This window comes from Zonotrichia albicollis, chromosome 19 (assembly GCF_047830755.1).
Source record: "Zonotrichia albicollis isolate bZonAlb1 chromosome 19, bZonAlb1.hap1, whole genome shotgun sequence".
Classification (NCBI taxonomy): Eukaryota; Metazoa; Chordata; class Aves; order Passeriformes; family Passerellidae; genus Zonotrichia; species Zonotrichia albicollis.
This window is the reverse complement of record NC_133837.1, coordinates 2,985,640-2,998,551: the sequence shown is the minus strand read 5'-3', so window position 1 is coordinate 2,998,551 and position 12,912 is coordinate 2,985,640. Positions and strand designations below refer to the sequence as shown.

Genomic DNA, 12,912 nt, shown 5'->3' with positions numbered 1-12,912 from the left:
CGACCAAGGACACCACTGAACCATGTCCCCAAGTGCCACATCTGCAGTTTTTTCAGATGTCTCAGGAGATGGTTAACTCCATCATTGCCCTGGGCAGCCTCTGCCAGGGCTTGACAGTGCTTTCAGTGAAGAAATTTTTCCCAATATCCGCTCTAAACCTCCTCTGGTGCAACTTCTGTCATACAACTTGAACTTGGGGAAATCAGTATTCTTCATTAGGTAATATCATATGTACAGCTGAGGAACCCGGTTGCCCAGCAGCAGTCCAGGAGCAAAGAAATGAAAATGTGCTTTAAAAAAGAACCCTTGAGAAGGGATGCAATTTTAACTGCCGTGATTGCATTCAGCTCCACTGGAGTGCAGCAGAGTCTTGCACTTAATTTTTTCTCATTTGGACTGGTTCTAAGGCAGGAACTGTGCTTTAAATGCATGTGCTCTCTTGTCTCTTCATTTACCGAGCCAGTGAGTCTGTGCAGGAATGACAAAGAAGAAAAGACTCCAGCCCTGTATATCGGATTTATTGTGAGTCCTGTTTAGACATTGTCATCCTCCCAAGCTAATATTTAAAGTGGTACAGCCAGGGCACAGGCAGTTAAAATGCAATTTATAAACATGGCAAAAGGAAAGAAAAGCTGTTTGACTTTTAATTTTTACCAAAAAAATACATAATTCCAGCTAAAAAATAATTTTTAAAAGACATGATATGTACTCTCATACATATTCTCAAGTGAAATTTTCATTTAAATTATTGGAAATTATCTCTATGACGGAATTTCTTTTCCTGTTTCTCTTTAGCAGTTAGACACTGCCCTAGTTTGAAAGACAAGGGCAAAGGAAGGCGGGAACCTCCCTTGGAATAGAAAACGTGACCCCCTTCCCTCTGAATTATTACAACTTTGAAATTAAGCCGCTTTCAGGCAAAGATACGGGAAAAGGCAAAACAGTTCTGTACATGTACGTGTATGTGTATGTGTATGTATATGTATATGTATATGTATATGTATATGTATATGTATATGTATATGTATATGTATATGTATATGTATATGTATATGTATATGTATATGTATATGTATGTGGCTAACAAGGCAAACAAACAACAGCAGCAGCAGCAACCCATAGCAGAACCCCGAGCGCAGTGAAGCCTTCTCGCAGCTGCAGGCACCTTCCCCTCCGCTGTCATCCTGGTCACAGCCGGCAGGGGCGCTGGTGGCCCCGTCGGGCCGGGCAGGTGCGATGATTCCCCCGCGGCTGCACCTGGGTAATGGTGGGGGGCCGGCGGGAGAGCTGGAAAGGCGCTTCCTTCACAAACCCACAGGTTAGCCAGTCCCGGTGCGCCCCCGGATGGCGAAATGGACTGTAGCAGGAACCTCAGAAGCAGCCAACTGGATCAGCAGAGGTGAGCAGACATGAGATGACAAATATAGCAAGAGACTCTGGGATGAAATAAACAGGGCCAGGAGACTTCTTCTCCTTTTTAATGCCTTTATTAAAAATGATCAGCTCAGGATTGGGTCGCTCGGCGGGGCTGCAGTCTCCCGCCGTCTCTCCCTGGGCGACTCAGAGGAGGAGGATATGCTCAGCTTTGTCCACCAGGGGCAGAGTTGGGGATCAGGTCCTCGTGGGAGCCATTTAGGATGTGGTGATTCCATCCGATGTTGCTTTTCCCGGCCCCGTCCCCCTCGGTCTCAGCGCTGGGAACGACTGTCGTGGTCAGGGCGAGAGGGATTCCGAAGATGTTCCGCATCTCTGCAGGCTCAGCACTCGGCTCCTCACGTCCAGACATCACTCCAATCTCTCAACTCTTATTTGGCTCGTTGTTTTTGGGGTTTTCTCAGTACGTTTGGAGCCGTAGTCCCCCACAGCGTGCTGGTCCTGGAGTCACTTTGCATAACCCCCCCCCCCCAGGTCTCTTCTCCTCACTGTTTGGGAAGGTCCCCACCCGTTACTGTCTCGGAGAAGGGCCATTACCTCGCCCCAGCCAGGGCTTTTACTACTACAAAAACAACCATTAACAACAACGACCCGTAATTACCATAATACAAGCAGCAGCCCAGCAATAGTCGTAGCTTTTTTCTCACAGAAAAAAATCAACTGAATTTTTGTTCATAACATGGGACAGGCATGCTCCTGGTCCCAGTGTGGCATGCAGTGGCTCTGGGCTCCTAAGCAGCAGAGAAGCAAGCTCCAGACACAGTGCCAAAGGGAAAGAAAAAAATGGGCAAAAGCCACATAGTATCTCTCATCAGAGGGATGGCACTGCACGGCCACTGAGATGAAATCACCCCATCAGGAGGACGCAACCATCCCTTGCCTGCAACTCTCTGAGGAAATCCTGGGCTGGCTCTAGCCCATCACGTTACACTGAAAGCCAGGTGTTATAGGTTAGTTGGGGTGGGGAATTAATCACCGACTAATAAGTCCAAATAAAATTAAATTTATTAATTGATACAGCAAGCGATAATAGGCAAAGTCAGCGCCCCGGGTGCGCTGGGCGACAGGAGAGTCCCCGCTCTGCCACTGCCGCACTCTCCTGATATTTCGTGGAGTTCTTGTACAGTACTGCTTCGGGGTTGATGTGTAGTACTCTGCGTATTCTTCTTTTGTGTCTAGGTGGTCATACTCCAGCCCCCGGAGGTTTGAAGATGAAGGCTGGTATTTTCCTTTGTCTGATTCCTGGAATTTTAGGCTCAATCTGCTGAGTTCCTGGAATCTTAGGTTTACGGAGCGGATAAGCTGATACTGTGTTATCAATCATAGCAAACCCCCCACCCATATTAACAGTTTACTAAACAGATAAACAAATGTTTGTGAAACCCATTGTCTTTTAGTTTCACCTTCCTTATCCTTTTAGGTCTGGAAATTTACTTAAGCAAACAAATTGAGATGGTGCAACTTTGTCAGCTTTGATGAACAAACTTAAAGTTTTAACCCATTACATCAGGGAAGGGGGAAGGGGGCAGCAGTGACCACCCCAGACATAAAACAAAACCAATATGGGATATGGGATAAAAAGCCAATCCCCAAGACATTCCACCCCTTATCCCATACCATATGATCAATACCTAAATTAATACATTTCAACTGCGAAGAAAGACATGTATCTATCTATAACTCTATACATATGTGTGTACTATATGGTAGAGATAATTCATGCTATTGATGTATAAAATATTGTAAAATCCAAACTATGTCTTTTGACATCCTGGCTGGGAGCAGTGTCTTATTCATATACATCTGGTTGCTGGACTCATGTTAAGATAAACATCGAGGTTTTAACGTAAGAATAGAAGCTTCCAGGTCGATAATCGCTGGCTTCCCCCCCGGGCTGCTGGGCCCACCTGAAAGTGATTATCGTCTCGCATCTGGCATCTGTCGAGATAAGCAACGGCGCAACCCTGATCCATGTGAATACATGGCTTCTCGGAGTCGCTGACAACATCGAGACACCTGGACTGAACCTTTGTCCAGCTCTGCACATGTAAAGCCACGGCACGTGAGGCAGCATTTGTGAACAGGGAGAGACTGACATTCGGAGGTCAGATCTGTGTTCACCTGGCACCGATCCCGGGCTCGACTCTGACTCTTTGGCTGTGGTTGTTTTCGATGACCGAACTTTGGTCTCACAGACAAATTCATAAATCTTTGCTAAATTTTCTTATAAGTTTGGTTCACGATTTGATAATTTATAATGTGCATTACCTTAATTATATACATACATACATCTAGATCTAGATACAGGCATAGTGTGATGGATGATTTACCCCAAAACAATGTCCCCTTGAGGTATGCATCATGCCTCTCCATCCTTCCGTATCACCCCCCAGGTACAACCTTGAGCAAAGACAGCCCCACGGACTGGTTTGTCTTTGCTCAAGGCAGAATTAATCCAAATAGTTTTTCCCAGCATACCTCTCATGTGTACATGAGGTACATGTACAAGAGAGGTACATCTCGTGTATATGCTGGGAAATTGGTAGGGAAAAGGTATCCACTGGAACCTTATGTCCATTTGTTGTTTGCAAGGGTTCAGATTGGGCAGGGCCTGCCTGGTTAGTGGAGCCTCTGGTATTAACTAACCATGTGGCCTTTGCTAAATGCAGCTCCCAATTTTTGAAAGTCCCTTCGCCCAGTGCCTTCAAGGTGGTTTTAAGCAGTCTGTTGCACTGATCAACTTTCCCAGCAGCTGGTGCATGATAGGAATATGGTACCCCCACTCAATGCCATGTTCCCTAGCCCAGGTGTTGATAAGGCTGTCCTTGAAATGAGTCCCTTTGCTGGACTCAAGCCTCTCAGGGGTACCATGCCTCATGCCTCCAAAAGACTTGCTTTTAAGACCCAGGATAGTGTTCTGAGCAGTAGCATGAGGCACAGGACAGGTTTCCAACCATCCAGTGGTGGCCTCTACCATTGTGAGCACGTGGTGCTTGCCTTGGCGGGTTTGAGGCAGTGCGATGTAATTGATCTGCCAGGCCTCCCCATACTTATATTTGGACCACCGTCCACCATACCAACAGGGGCTTCACTCGCTTGGCCTGTTTGATCACAGCGCACATCTCACAGTCACGGATAACCTGGCAGATGCTGTCCATGGTTAGATCCACCTCTTGGTTTCATGCCCACTTATAGGTAGCATCTCTGCTCTGATAGCCTGAAGCATCATGGGCTTATTGAGCTAGGAAAAACTCTCCCTTATGTTGCCAGTCCAAATCTATCTACGATATCTCTATTTTTGCAGCCTGATCTACCTGGTTTGTTGTTTTGCTTCTCCTTGTTACATGGTGACATGGGCATCCACACAGCAGAGTTTCCTAGGTAGCTTCTCTACCAGAGCAGCAATGTCTTGCCATTCTCAGCAGCCCAGACAGGTCTTCCTCTATGCTACCAGTTGGCTTTTATCCACCTTTCCAGCCAACCCCACAGAGCATAGGCTACCATCCACAAATCCATGAAAAAGTATAGCTTTGGCCACTTCTCTCTTTCAACAATGTCCAAGGCCAGCTGGACAGCTTTGAGTTCAGTAAGTATTGAGTTCACCTTCCTCCTTCAGTAGTTTCTGCAACCTGTCATGTGGGGCTTCATACAGCTGCTTTCCATTTTTTATTTGTCCCTACAACAAGGGAACTCTTAGTGCAAAGAGCGTGCCATGTTTCTTCTTGTGGCAGTTGGTTGTATGGTGGAGCTTCCTCAGCATGGGTCACCTGTTCCTGCTCCTCTTTGTCAGTCAGACCAAAATTTTCCTCTTTGGGCCAATTTGTATTTATTTCCAAGATCCCAGGGCAATTCAAGTTTCTAATACAGGCACACTGTGTGATGAGGGCAATCCATTTGCTTCATGTGGTGTCAGTAGTGCGGTGGGTAGAGGGAACCTTTCCCTTAAACATCCACCCTAGTACTGGTAGTCAGGGTGCCAGGAGGAGTTGTGCTTCTGTGCTGATCACTTCTGAGGCACCTTGGACTTCTTCACAGACTGCCAGGATTTCCTTCTCTGTTGGGTTGTAGTTGACTTCAGACCCTCTGTAACTTCAGCTCCACAATCCCAGTGGTCAACTTCAAGTCTCCCCAGGCACCTTCTGCCAAAGGCTCCAGGACAGACCATGGTTCCCAGCTGCAGAGTAGAGCACTTTCTTTACCTCTGGTCCCGTCCTGACTGGGCCAAGGGCAACTGCGTGAGGGATGTCCTGCTTGATCTGGGTGAAGGCTTGTTGCTGTTCAGGACTCCAATGGAAAGTGTTCTTCTTGCAAGTGACCAGGTAGAGAGGGCTCACAGTCTGGCTGTACTCAGGGATGTGCATTCTCCAAAAGCGTTCCTATGGCACCAAGGAAAGCTTGCGTTTCCTTCTTGCTGGTTGGGAGAGAGACATCACTGTGATCTTATTGATGACCTCAGTGGGTATCTGATGCCACCCATCTTGCCACTTCATTCCCAGGAACTGGGTCTCTTGGGCAGGTCCCTTGACTTTACTCTTTTGATGGCAAAGCTGGCTTCCAGGAGAATCTGAATTATTTTCTCTCCTTTCACAAACACTTCTGCTGCCATGTTCCACCATGCAGTGATGTCATCAATGTACTGCAGGTGTTCTGGAGCCTCACCCTTTTCCAGTGCAGTCTGGAGCAGTCCATGGCAGATGGTGGGGCTGTGTTTCCACCCCTGGGGCAGTAGGTTCCAGGTGTACTGCACGCGTCTCCAGGTGAAAGCAAACTGAGGCCTGCATTCTGCTGCCAGAGGAATGGAGAAAAATGTGTTGGCAATGTCAATGGTGGCGTACCACCTTGCTGCCTTGGACTCCAGCTTGTACTGGAGTTCCAGCATGTCCGGCACAGCAGTGCTCAGCAGTAGAGTAACTTCATTCAAGGCATGATAGTCCACATTCCATCTCCATTCTCTGTTAGGCTTGTGCACGGGACAGGTGGGACTGTTGAAGGGTGAGTGGGCCCTACTGACCATCCCTTGGCTCTCCAGCTCACAGATCATCTTGTGCGATGGCATCTCAATTCATCCAAAACTGCTAGTGGTACGCTGTTGAGGTTGCAGCTGGGACATAATGTTCCTCCACCTTTAGGAGTCCAGGTGCAGAAGGACTCTGTCACACTCCAGGCAAGGTGTTCAATTGGTCAATGTCCTCTGCCTCCACAGCAGCTATTCCTAAAGCCCACCTGAATCCTTTGGGTCTTTGTAAGAGCCACTCCAGAGGAAATCCATGCCCAGAATACAAGTGATCTCTGGACCAGTCACAATAGGATGTTTCTGCCACTACTTCCTGTTGTAATCCTTGCTGCAGCGTTGTTCTCGCCTCTCTGCTGGGGCTCTTCTCCATTCTCTGCAGCACAGTCCTTCCTGTCTTCTCAGGGGCTCCTCTTGGGCTCTCGATCCATCCCTATTTATCTCAGCTACCTTCATGAGCTACAGCTGCTGCCCAACTAAGGACCCTGCAGCTGCAGCTCGTTTGGAGCAACTCGGACCCACACAGATCCCACAATACAACATATATTCAGGCCCCCACAACTTCCCAGTCAAGTTCACTTCAACTTCCAACAGGGTCAACTGCTGCAACCCCCCTGTCACCTCAGCACTAGAAACAGCTTCTGCCCCCACATATCCCTATGGGATTAACATGCAGTGTGCTCCAGTATCAACCAAAGCTTCGTATTTCTGTGGTTCTGATGTGCCAGGCCGTTGGATCCACACAGTCCAAAAGAAACAATTCTCCCTCCCTGGCTAGAGGCAGGAGCCCCACCGCATCAAGTAAATTGATTTGCAATTTACCAGGATCACTTGGATCACTCTGGATTTAGAAAAGTTTAACTGTCACTTTACCTAGAGGAAGAAATTTTATGTAAAAGGTTAATTTTATTCTGGTTTATACCTTAAAGCACAACAGAAATCAAGATAAAGACTGATGAATGAGAGCATCACTCAGCTAAATGAGGAGTAGGATACCCTGGAGCAACAAAGCATGTCAGAGTGAGGACTCTGGTTACAAGGAGCAAGAGGAACACAGCACAAATTACGAGTTTTGATGAGAACCCCTAATATTCCGAGTGGTACAGACAGAGGCTGTGAGCTGAGACCAGTGTAAAACTGGGCCCAAACCAGCAAAGCTGGAGCTGTGTTAAATTCTCCTGAAGTCTGGAGACATTCACAGTCAGTCCTTTGTCTCAAGCCTGTTTTAAAAATCTCTACTGGGTTTACGTAATGTGGAAATGGTTTGAGCTCAACAGTTACACTTAGTTCACTCACTGACAACTTTGAAGGTGTTTACTTCTTTCCCATGATCAGTCTATCTTTTTGAAATTATTTGTCTAGACTCTCTACTTCTTCACATTTTAGATAAACATGTAACTTCCAATGTTATTAAGTGATCTTGGTAAAATTTGCAACAAGCAAAATCTCATTTATACAGTAACAACTTGCTCTGCTAATCATGGATTAATCTCAAAAGTGGCAGAGTTGACCCTTATTTAATGAGGTTAAAAGACTTGGCACACATCACAGAACAGACCTATGGTAAAGCTGGAAGTCATGCTTGCCCACCTTAGGGCAAGTCCTAAGCTTTAATCATTAAATGATATAGATTTAACAATACTGTAAATAGATGTCCTATTGCTGCTTTAAAACTTGATATTTTTATAAACATCCTGTTTCTAGAGACCTTTCTTTTTTTTATGTATTATTTTGCCATAGTGAAGATTACAGCATTAGAGTTTGTTTAAGTAGCATGAAACATCTTGAATAAATGTGCATCAAAGAAAGAGAATAAATTGGATTTGCATTGTCAGGAGACTACTCAGAAACTCTAATTTCAAAATAACCTCAAGGAGGACTTGCTAGAATGTATGACACTATTTTTTTAAATATCATCTGCTAAATCAGAGCTCTTGGAAACTGTGATGGAAAAGGACCCTGAATACAAGACAGCAGGTTGGTTGAATAGATGCTTAGGTCAGATCTGGAGTCTCCCACCAGAACCAAAAGTACCACAGGGATGTGTGATGGACTGTAGTGAAGAGAAGGGATCCCAAGTAAGGAAATCCATGTTATCAAAAAGCTGAACTTTTCCCTGTCAAGCAGCAAAGTCCTGCCCAGAGGGAAGCAAAATCTTCATTGTTTTGCTTTCAAGAACAGCCAAGAAGCGGAGCCCAGCAAGTCCACCTCAGTTTGGAAGCAAAAACAGGACAAGCATGGATTTCCATCCAGATGCTTTATCCTCAATTCCCTTAAAGGCAATAAAATGCTCAAGGCAAAGCAGCTCAGGGTTAGGTAAATGGTTGAAGGGTCTTTTGACTCAAAGAGCTAATATAGTATAACCAGAAAAAAAAAAACCCAAACAAAATTAATTACCTAATTTAAAGAGGAAATACAAGCAGAACAGTACGATAACGACATTTTTATTAAAATAACATAATGTGCCTTTTGTGAAATAAAAACCGGGATCCAGCAGGCAAGACTGAAATGCTGGAAGGGCTGAGCCCGGCACTCCTGCTCTGAGGGAAGAGGCATTGGGTGGGTGGTGGTGTTCCCGGGCGGGGGGTCGGGCACAGGGATCGATCCCGAATTCCCCCCGCGATCGGGGCTGGGGGCGGTAACGGCGCTGCGCACGGACGGGAGGCCGCGCTGTCGCCACGGCAGCCGCTGTGCGGGGGCGAGGGGGTGGGGCACGGCTAAACCGGGTGAGAACCCGCGGTGACACGGCTTGACAGAGCCACCGGCGTGGGACACGGGCTGCCAGAGCCGCGGGGAAACAGCGGGGGACACGGGCTGTGGGAGACGCCCAGGGAACAGTGGAGTATTCGGGCTCCGGCACTCACCGAGGTCATCAGCGTGGGACACTGTTTGCCACAGCCACCGGGCCACCGGCGAGGGACAAGGCTTCAAGGTTTGCCAGAGCCACTGGGCCACCAGCGGGTAAGCCGGGTTGCGGGGCAGCGGGAAGGGTCCCTCCGTCCCCGGGCAGTGTCACCGCACCCCCGCGCGGAGCCTCCGCGCAGCCCCTGCATCCCTCACCTGCTCACTCAGGTGTGCTCCAGCGCGGGGCTCAGAGCCCCTCTGGTCCTGCTGGTTTCCAGGTGAAAACTCTGTGTTTGTAGTAATTTATTAATTTATTGCACGGCACTGGAAGATGGATCTGTGGTGATCATTACCTTCCTTTCCGTTCAGTTTTTCTGATTTCGGTATTCACTGATTGTTCTTACACTTGGCACCCTTCCACTGCTTCAAACTCACTCCTGCAGCACTTGGGAAAACCTGTGTGCTGTCACTGGTTTGTTCAAACATTGGAGACCATGGATTACTGACTCAGATGCAGCAAATCTAATTACACTTATAGCAGACAGGGTTGGGATGGACTGGGATCTCACAGTCCTGGAATAACAAATTCTGTTCCCTCCCTCCTCAGGATCATGGCTGCCATTGAGGAGCGCACCTTCATTGCCATCAAGCCTGATGGGGTCCAGAGGGGACTGGTGGGGGAGATCATCAAACGCTTTGAGAAGAAAGGATTCAAACTGGTAGCCATGAAATTAATACAAGTAAGCTCTCCTCAATTGCTGTGTCTACTTTTTTATATGAGTTGTAGCCTTCAAGTACAGCAGCATGCTGTAACAACAAATGTGGCCTCTGTAACATTTAAAACTGAAATTTTGAGAAGTCGTACTTGGGATGTTTTTGGAAAAGTTCCAATTCCCAGCTCTGGCTAAATGCTTTAGACATGCTAAGCACACTAATTTTAGTAACCTGATGCCCTTAGTCTGAAGAGAATATTCTTTCAGGTGCCTCCTATGCCAAATAAATATCTTTGAGTATCTTTTACAAATCCCAGGTCACATAAACTATCTGCATGGACAAAAAATCTTTTCTAAGTTTAGTTGTAGTTAAAGCAAACAGTTCAAATTAATATAGACCAAAAGTACTCCCAGGAAGGTGCTGGAAATACTGAATTTTAAAGTGCGTGCCAGTTTCAGGATTATCAATGCTCTGTGGTTTACCTCTGTGATTTCACTATGCTCTTAAGCTCTTATTGTAAGCTTTTTTCTCTGTCTGTCTGTTTTATAACCCAGGCCTCTGAGGACCTTCTGAGGGAACACTACATTGACCTCAAGGACCGGCCATTCTACGACGGCCTGGTGCAGTACATGCACTCAGGACCTGTTGTAGCCATGGTGAGTTCCTGTCAAGGAAAACCACACTGCTTGATTGTCTTCCCTGCAATGAGATTGTGTCACCTGCTGAATTCCAGTTTATTTTTTAAAGGATTTCAAAATCTGGATTCAAATACTGTGATTAGGAAGATGGGCTGTTAACTATTTTTCTTTAATATTTTCTCATAATCTTTCACTCCTTTGAGCCAGTTTTTTGAGGAAGAGGGCAGGGGCAAAAAGGAATCACAACCAGGACCTTGAGAAACAGTAAACCTGCACAAAAGCCTCACTCTGAAATGCCATGTAGTAAGAAAGCTGAAAAAGGATGGTGGAACATTTTAACTTTAGTTCTCTTTTTCTCCTTGACAATGTGTTTGTAAAATAGTTGAGGCCTAGCTCTCCCATGAACAAACAGCTCTGGGACACTGTTGGCCATACTGAGATGGAAAATGGTTCTCTCCCCACCCTTTGTGAGGAGAGGGATTGTACAGAGGGGGACCATGTGTGCAGATGCTTCAAGAATCTGACAGAAGAATTGGAGATAAATTTGTCTCACTGTGACAAATATTCAGATAGTGATTTGTGCCATGATGGACAGCCCTGTGTTCTTGTGGATGGTATAATTTATCTGCTGCTAAAATTTAATAATCTGAAAGGATTTTTTTTTTTCTTTAAGGTGTGGGAAGGTCTTAATGTGATTAAGACTGGAAGAATGATGCTGGGGGAAACCAATCCATTCGATTCCAAGCCTGGCACTATTCGTGGGGACTTCTGTGTCCAAGTTGGAAAGTAAATTTTAAAACATTTGGTATCACCCAAAAGCACTAAATGCTAAGTGTTATGTCATGATATCTACAGGAACTGTGCTCCATCCTTCTCTGTTTTACACATGGAGCTGCCATTCCCTGTGCCCATGACATATTAGTATCTAAGGATACGGATCAAGTCATGGTTGTCCCCATTGACAAAAATGAGGAGCAAAGCTGGCACTGCCTATGCTGTGTCTTTTCGTACTTTACTGTTACTTAAAGCTTCTGTCCATAGTGGGAATCACTTCAAAACAAGAAGCTTACTTTACTTTAAGAATTCCTTTTCTCTTTTATTCACCTTTTCTTTTCCTAGGAACATCATTCATGGCAGTGATTCTGTGGAAAGTGCTGAGACAGAGATCAATTTATGGTTCACTCCTGAAGAACTGGTTGATTACAGAAGCTGTGCTCATGAGTGGATCTATGATTAACACCCAGCCTGGATCTTCTGATATTCCCATGTCCATAAGCAGCTGCTAGCCTCTAGCTATTTGAAAGAATTCCCTGGTAGAAACCTCAGAAAACAGTGAAATTGCTCTGTTGTGGATGTCAGGGTCAGTGCTTGCTCCTTCTTTGATTTAAAAGTTGTCAAGTTATAGATGGAATTGCACATTTTAAAAGCTGCTTCTGGGACTGACAGATATGAGATGAAAACACAGAATAGATAACATATATTTTTCTGAAGCATTTTATAGTCATAAGAGTGTATTTTAGTAAACAAAAAAAAAAAAAGGGTAAAAATTTATTTGGTAAATAAATATGCAAATAGCTCAGAGTCAGAGGTTAACTTTGCTAAAACATTACAGGACAACTGATGGTGTGTAAATGCATTGATAATATGCCCAAATGCTGAGGATTTACTTAATATTAAGTCAAGTGTGTCCCCATTCCTAAAATGGCTGCAGAAAAAAAAAGCTCATTTCTCTCCCCAGAACATGCTGTGCCCATAAAGAGCTCAACTGGCTAAAATGACAACTCTCCTCCACACTGACACCGTTTCAACTCACTCTTTTTTCCTTCCACATGGGATTTATGTAGTATTTTAAGGACCGATTAACCAGCCAGGCTTGATGAAATGTTCTTTTATGTGAAAAGAAGATTAATGTGAGGATGGATGAGGGAGATTCTACCCTTAGCCACTTCAGTGCAGCAGCTCTCTGACATTGCACAGAGCAATAAGTGGTGTTTGCTTTGCCGGCTGAACAGCAGGTAATTTAGCTGTGTTCTCATTAGTGTAGTTTCCTCAGTAGCTGGAACTTCAAAGCAAATCGTTCTTGGATAAGTTGTTTTAGAAGTGACTTCATCACTATCGTTTTATATTTAATGATGTAAAGAAGTAGAGTCATAACAACGCAGAAGGTGTTTCAGTTTCAACAGCAAAAGTTGTACTGGATGAGGAAGTTGGGATTGATATTATGTATTTATTTCTCTGCAACATTTTATTCACTAAGAGCAACAGTTTCAT

The 12,912-nt window shown here is 45.4% G+C and overlaps 1 protein-coding gene across 4 annotated transcripts; it reads left to right on the top strand.

Moving 5' to 3' along the window:
• The first annotated feature begins 1,200 nt into the window (after positions 1-1,200).
• LOC102061405 (nucleoside diphosphate kinase A) lies at positions 1,201-12,398 on the top strand. 4 transcript variants are annotated; one of them, XM_026797851.2, is made up of 5 exons: positions 1,207-1,399; positions 9,897-10,029; positions 10,558-10,659; positions 11,315-11,427; positions 11,761-12,398. In XM_026797851.2, the coding sequence occupies exons 1-5, from the start codon at positions 1,353-1,355 to the stop codon at positions 11,876-11,878; spliced, it is 513 nt and encodes a 170-aa protein (XP_026653652.1). In that variant the 5' UTR covers positions 1,207-1,352; the 3' UTR covers positions 11,879-12,398. The 4 variants fall into 4 exon arrangements, with proteins under 4 accessions (XP_026653653.1, XP_026653652.1, XP_005494818.1 ...); XM_005494761.4 differs by lacking the exon at positions 1,207-1,399 and adding an exon at positions 8,282-9,377; XM_005494760.4 differs by lacking the exon at positions 1,207-1,399 and adding an exon at positions 8,312-9,406.
• The last annotated feature ends 514 nt before the right edge of the window (positions 12,399-12,912 follow it).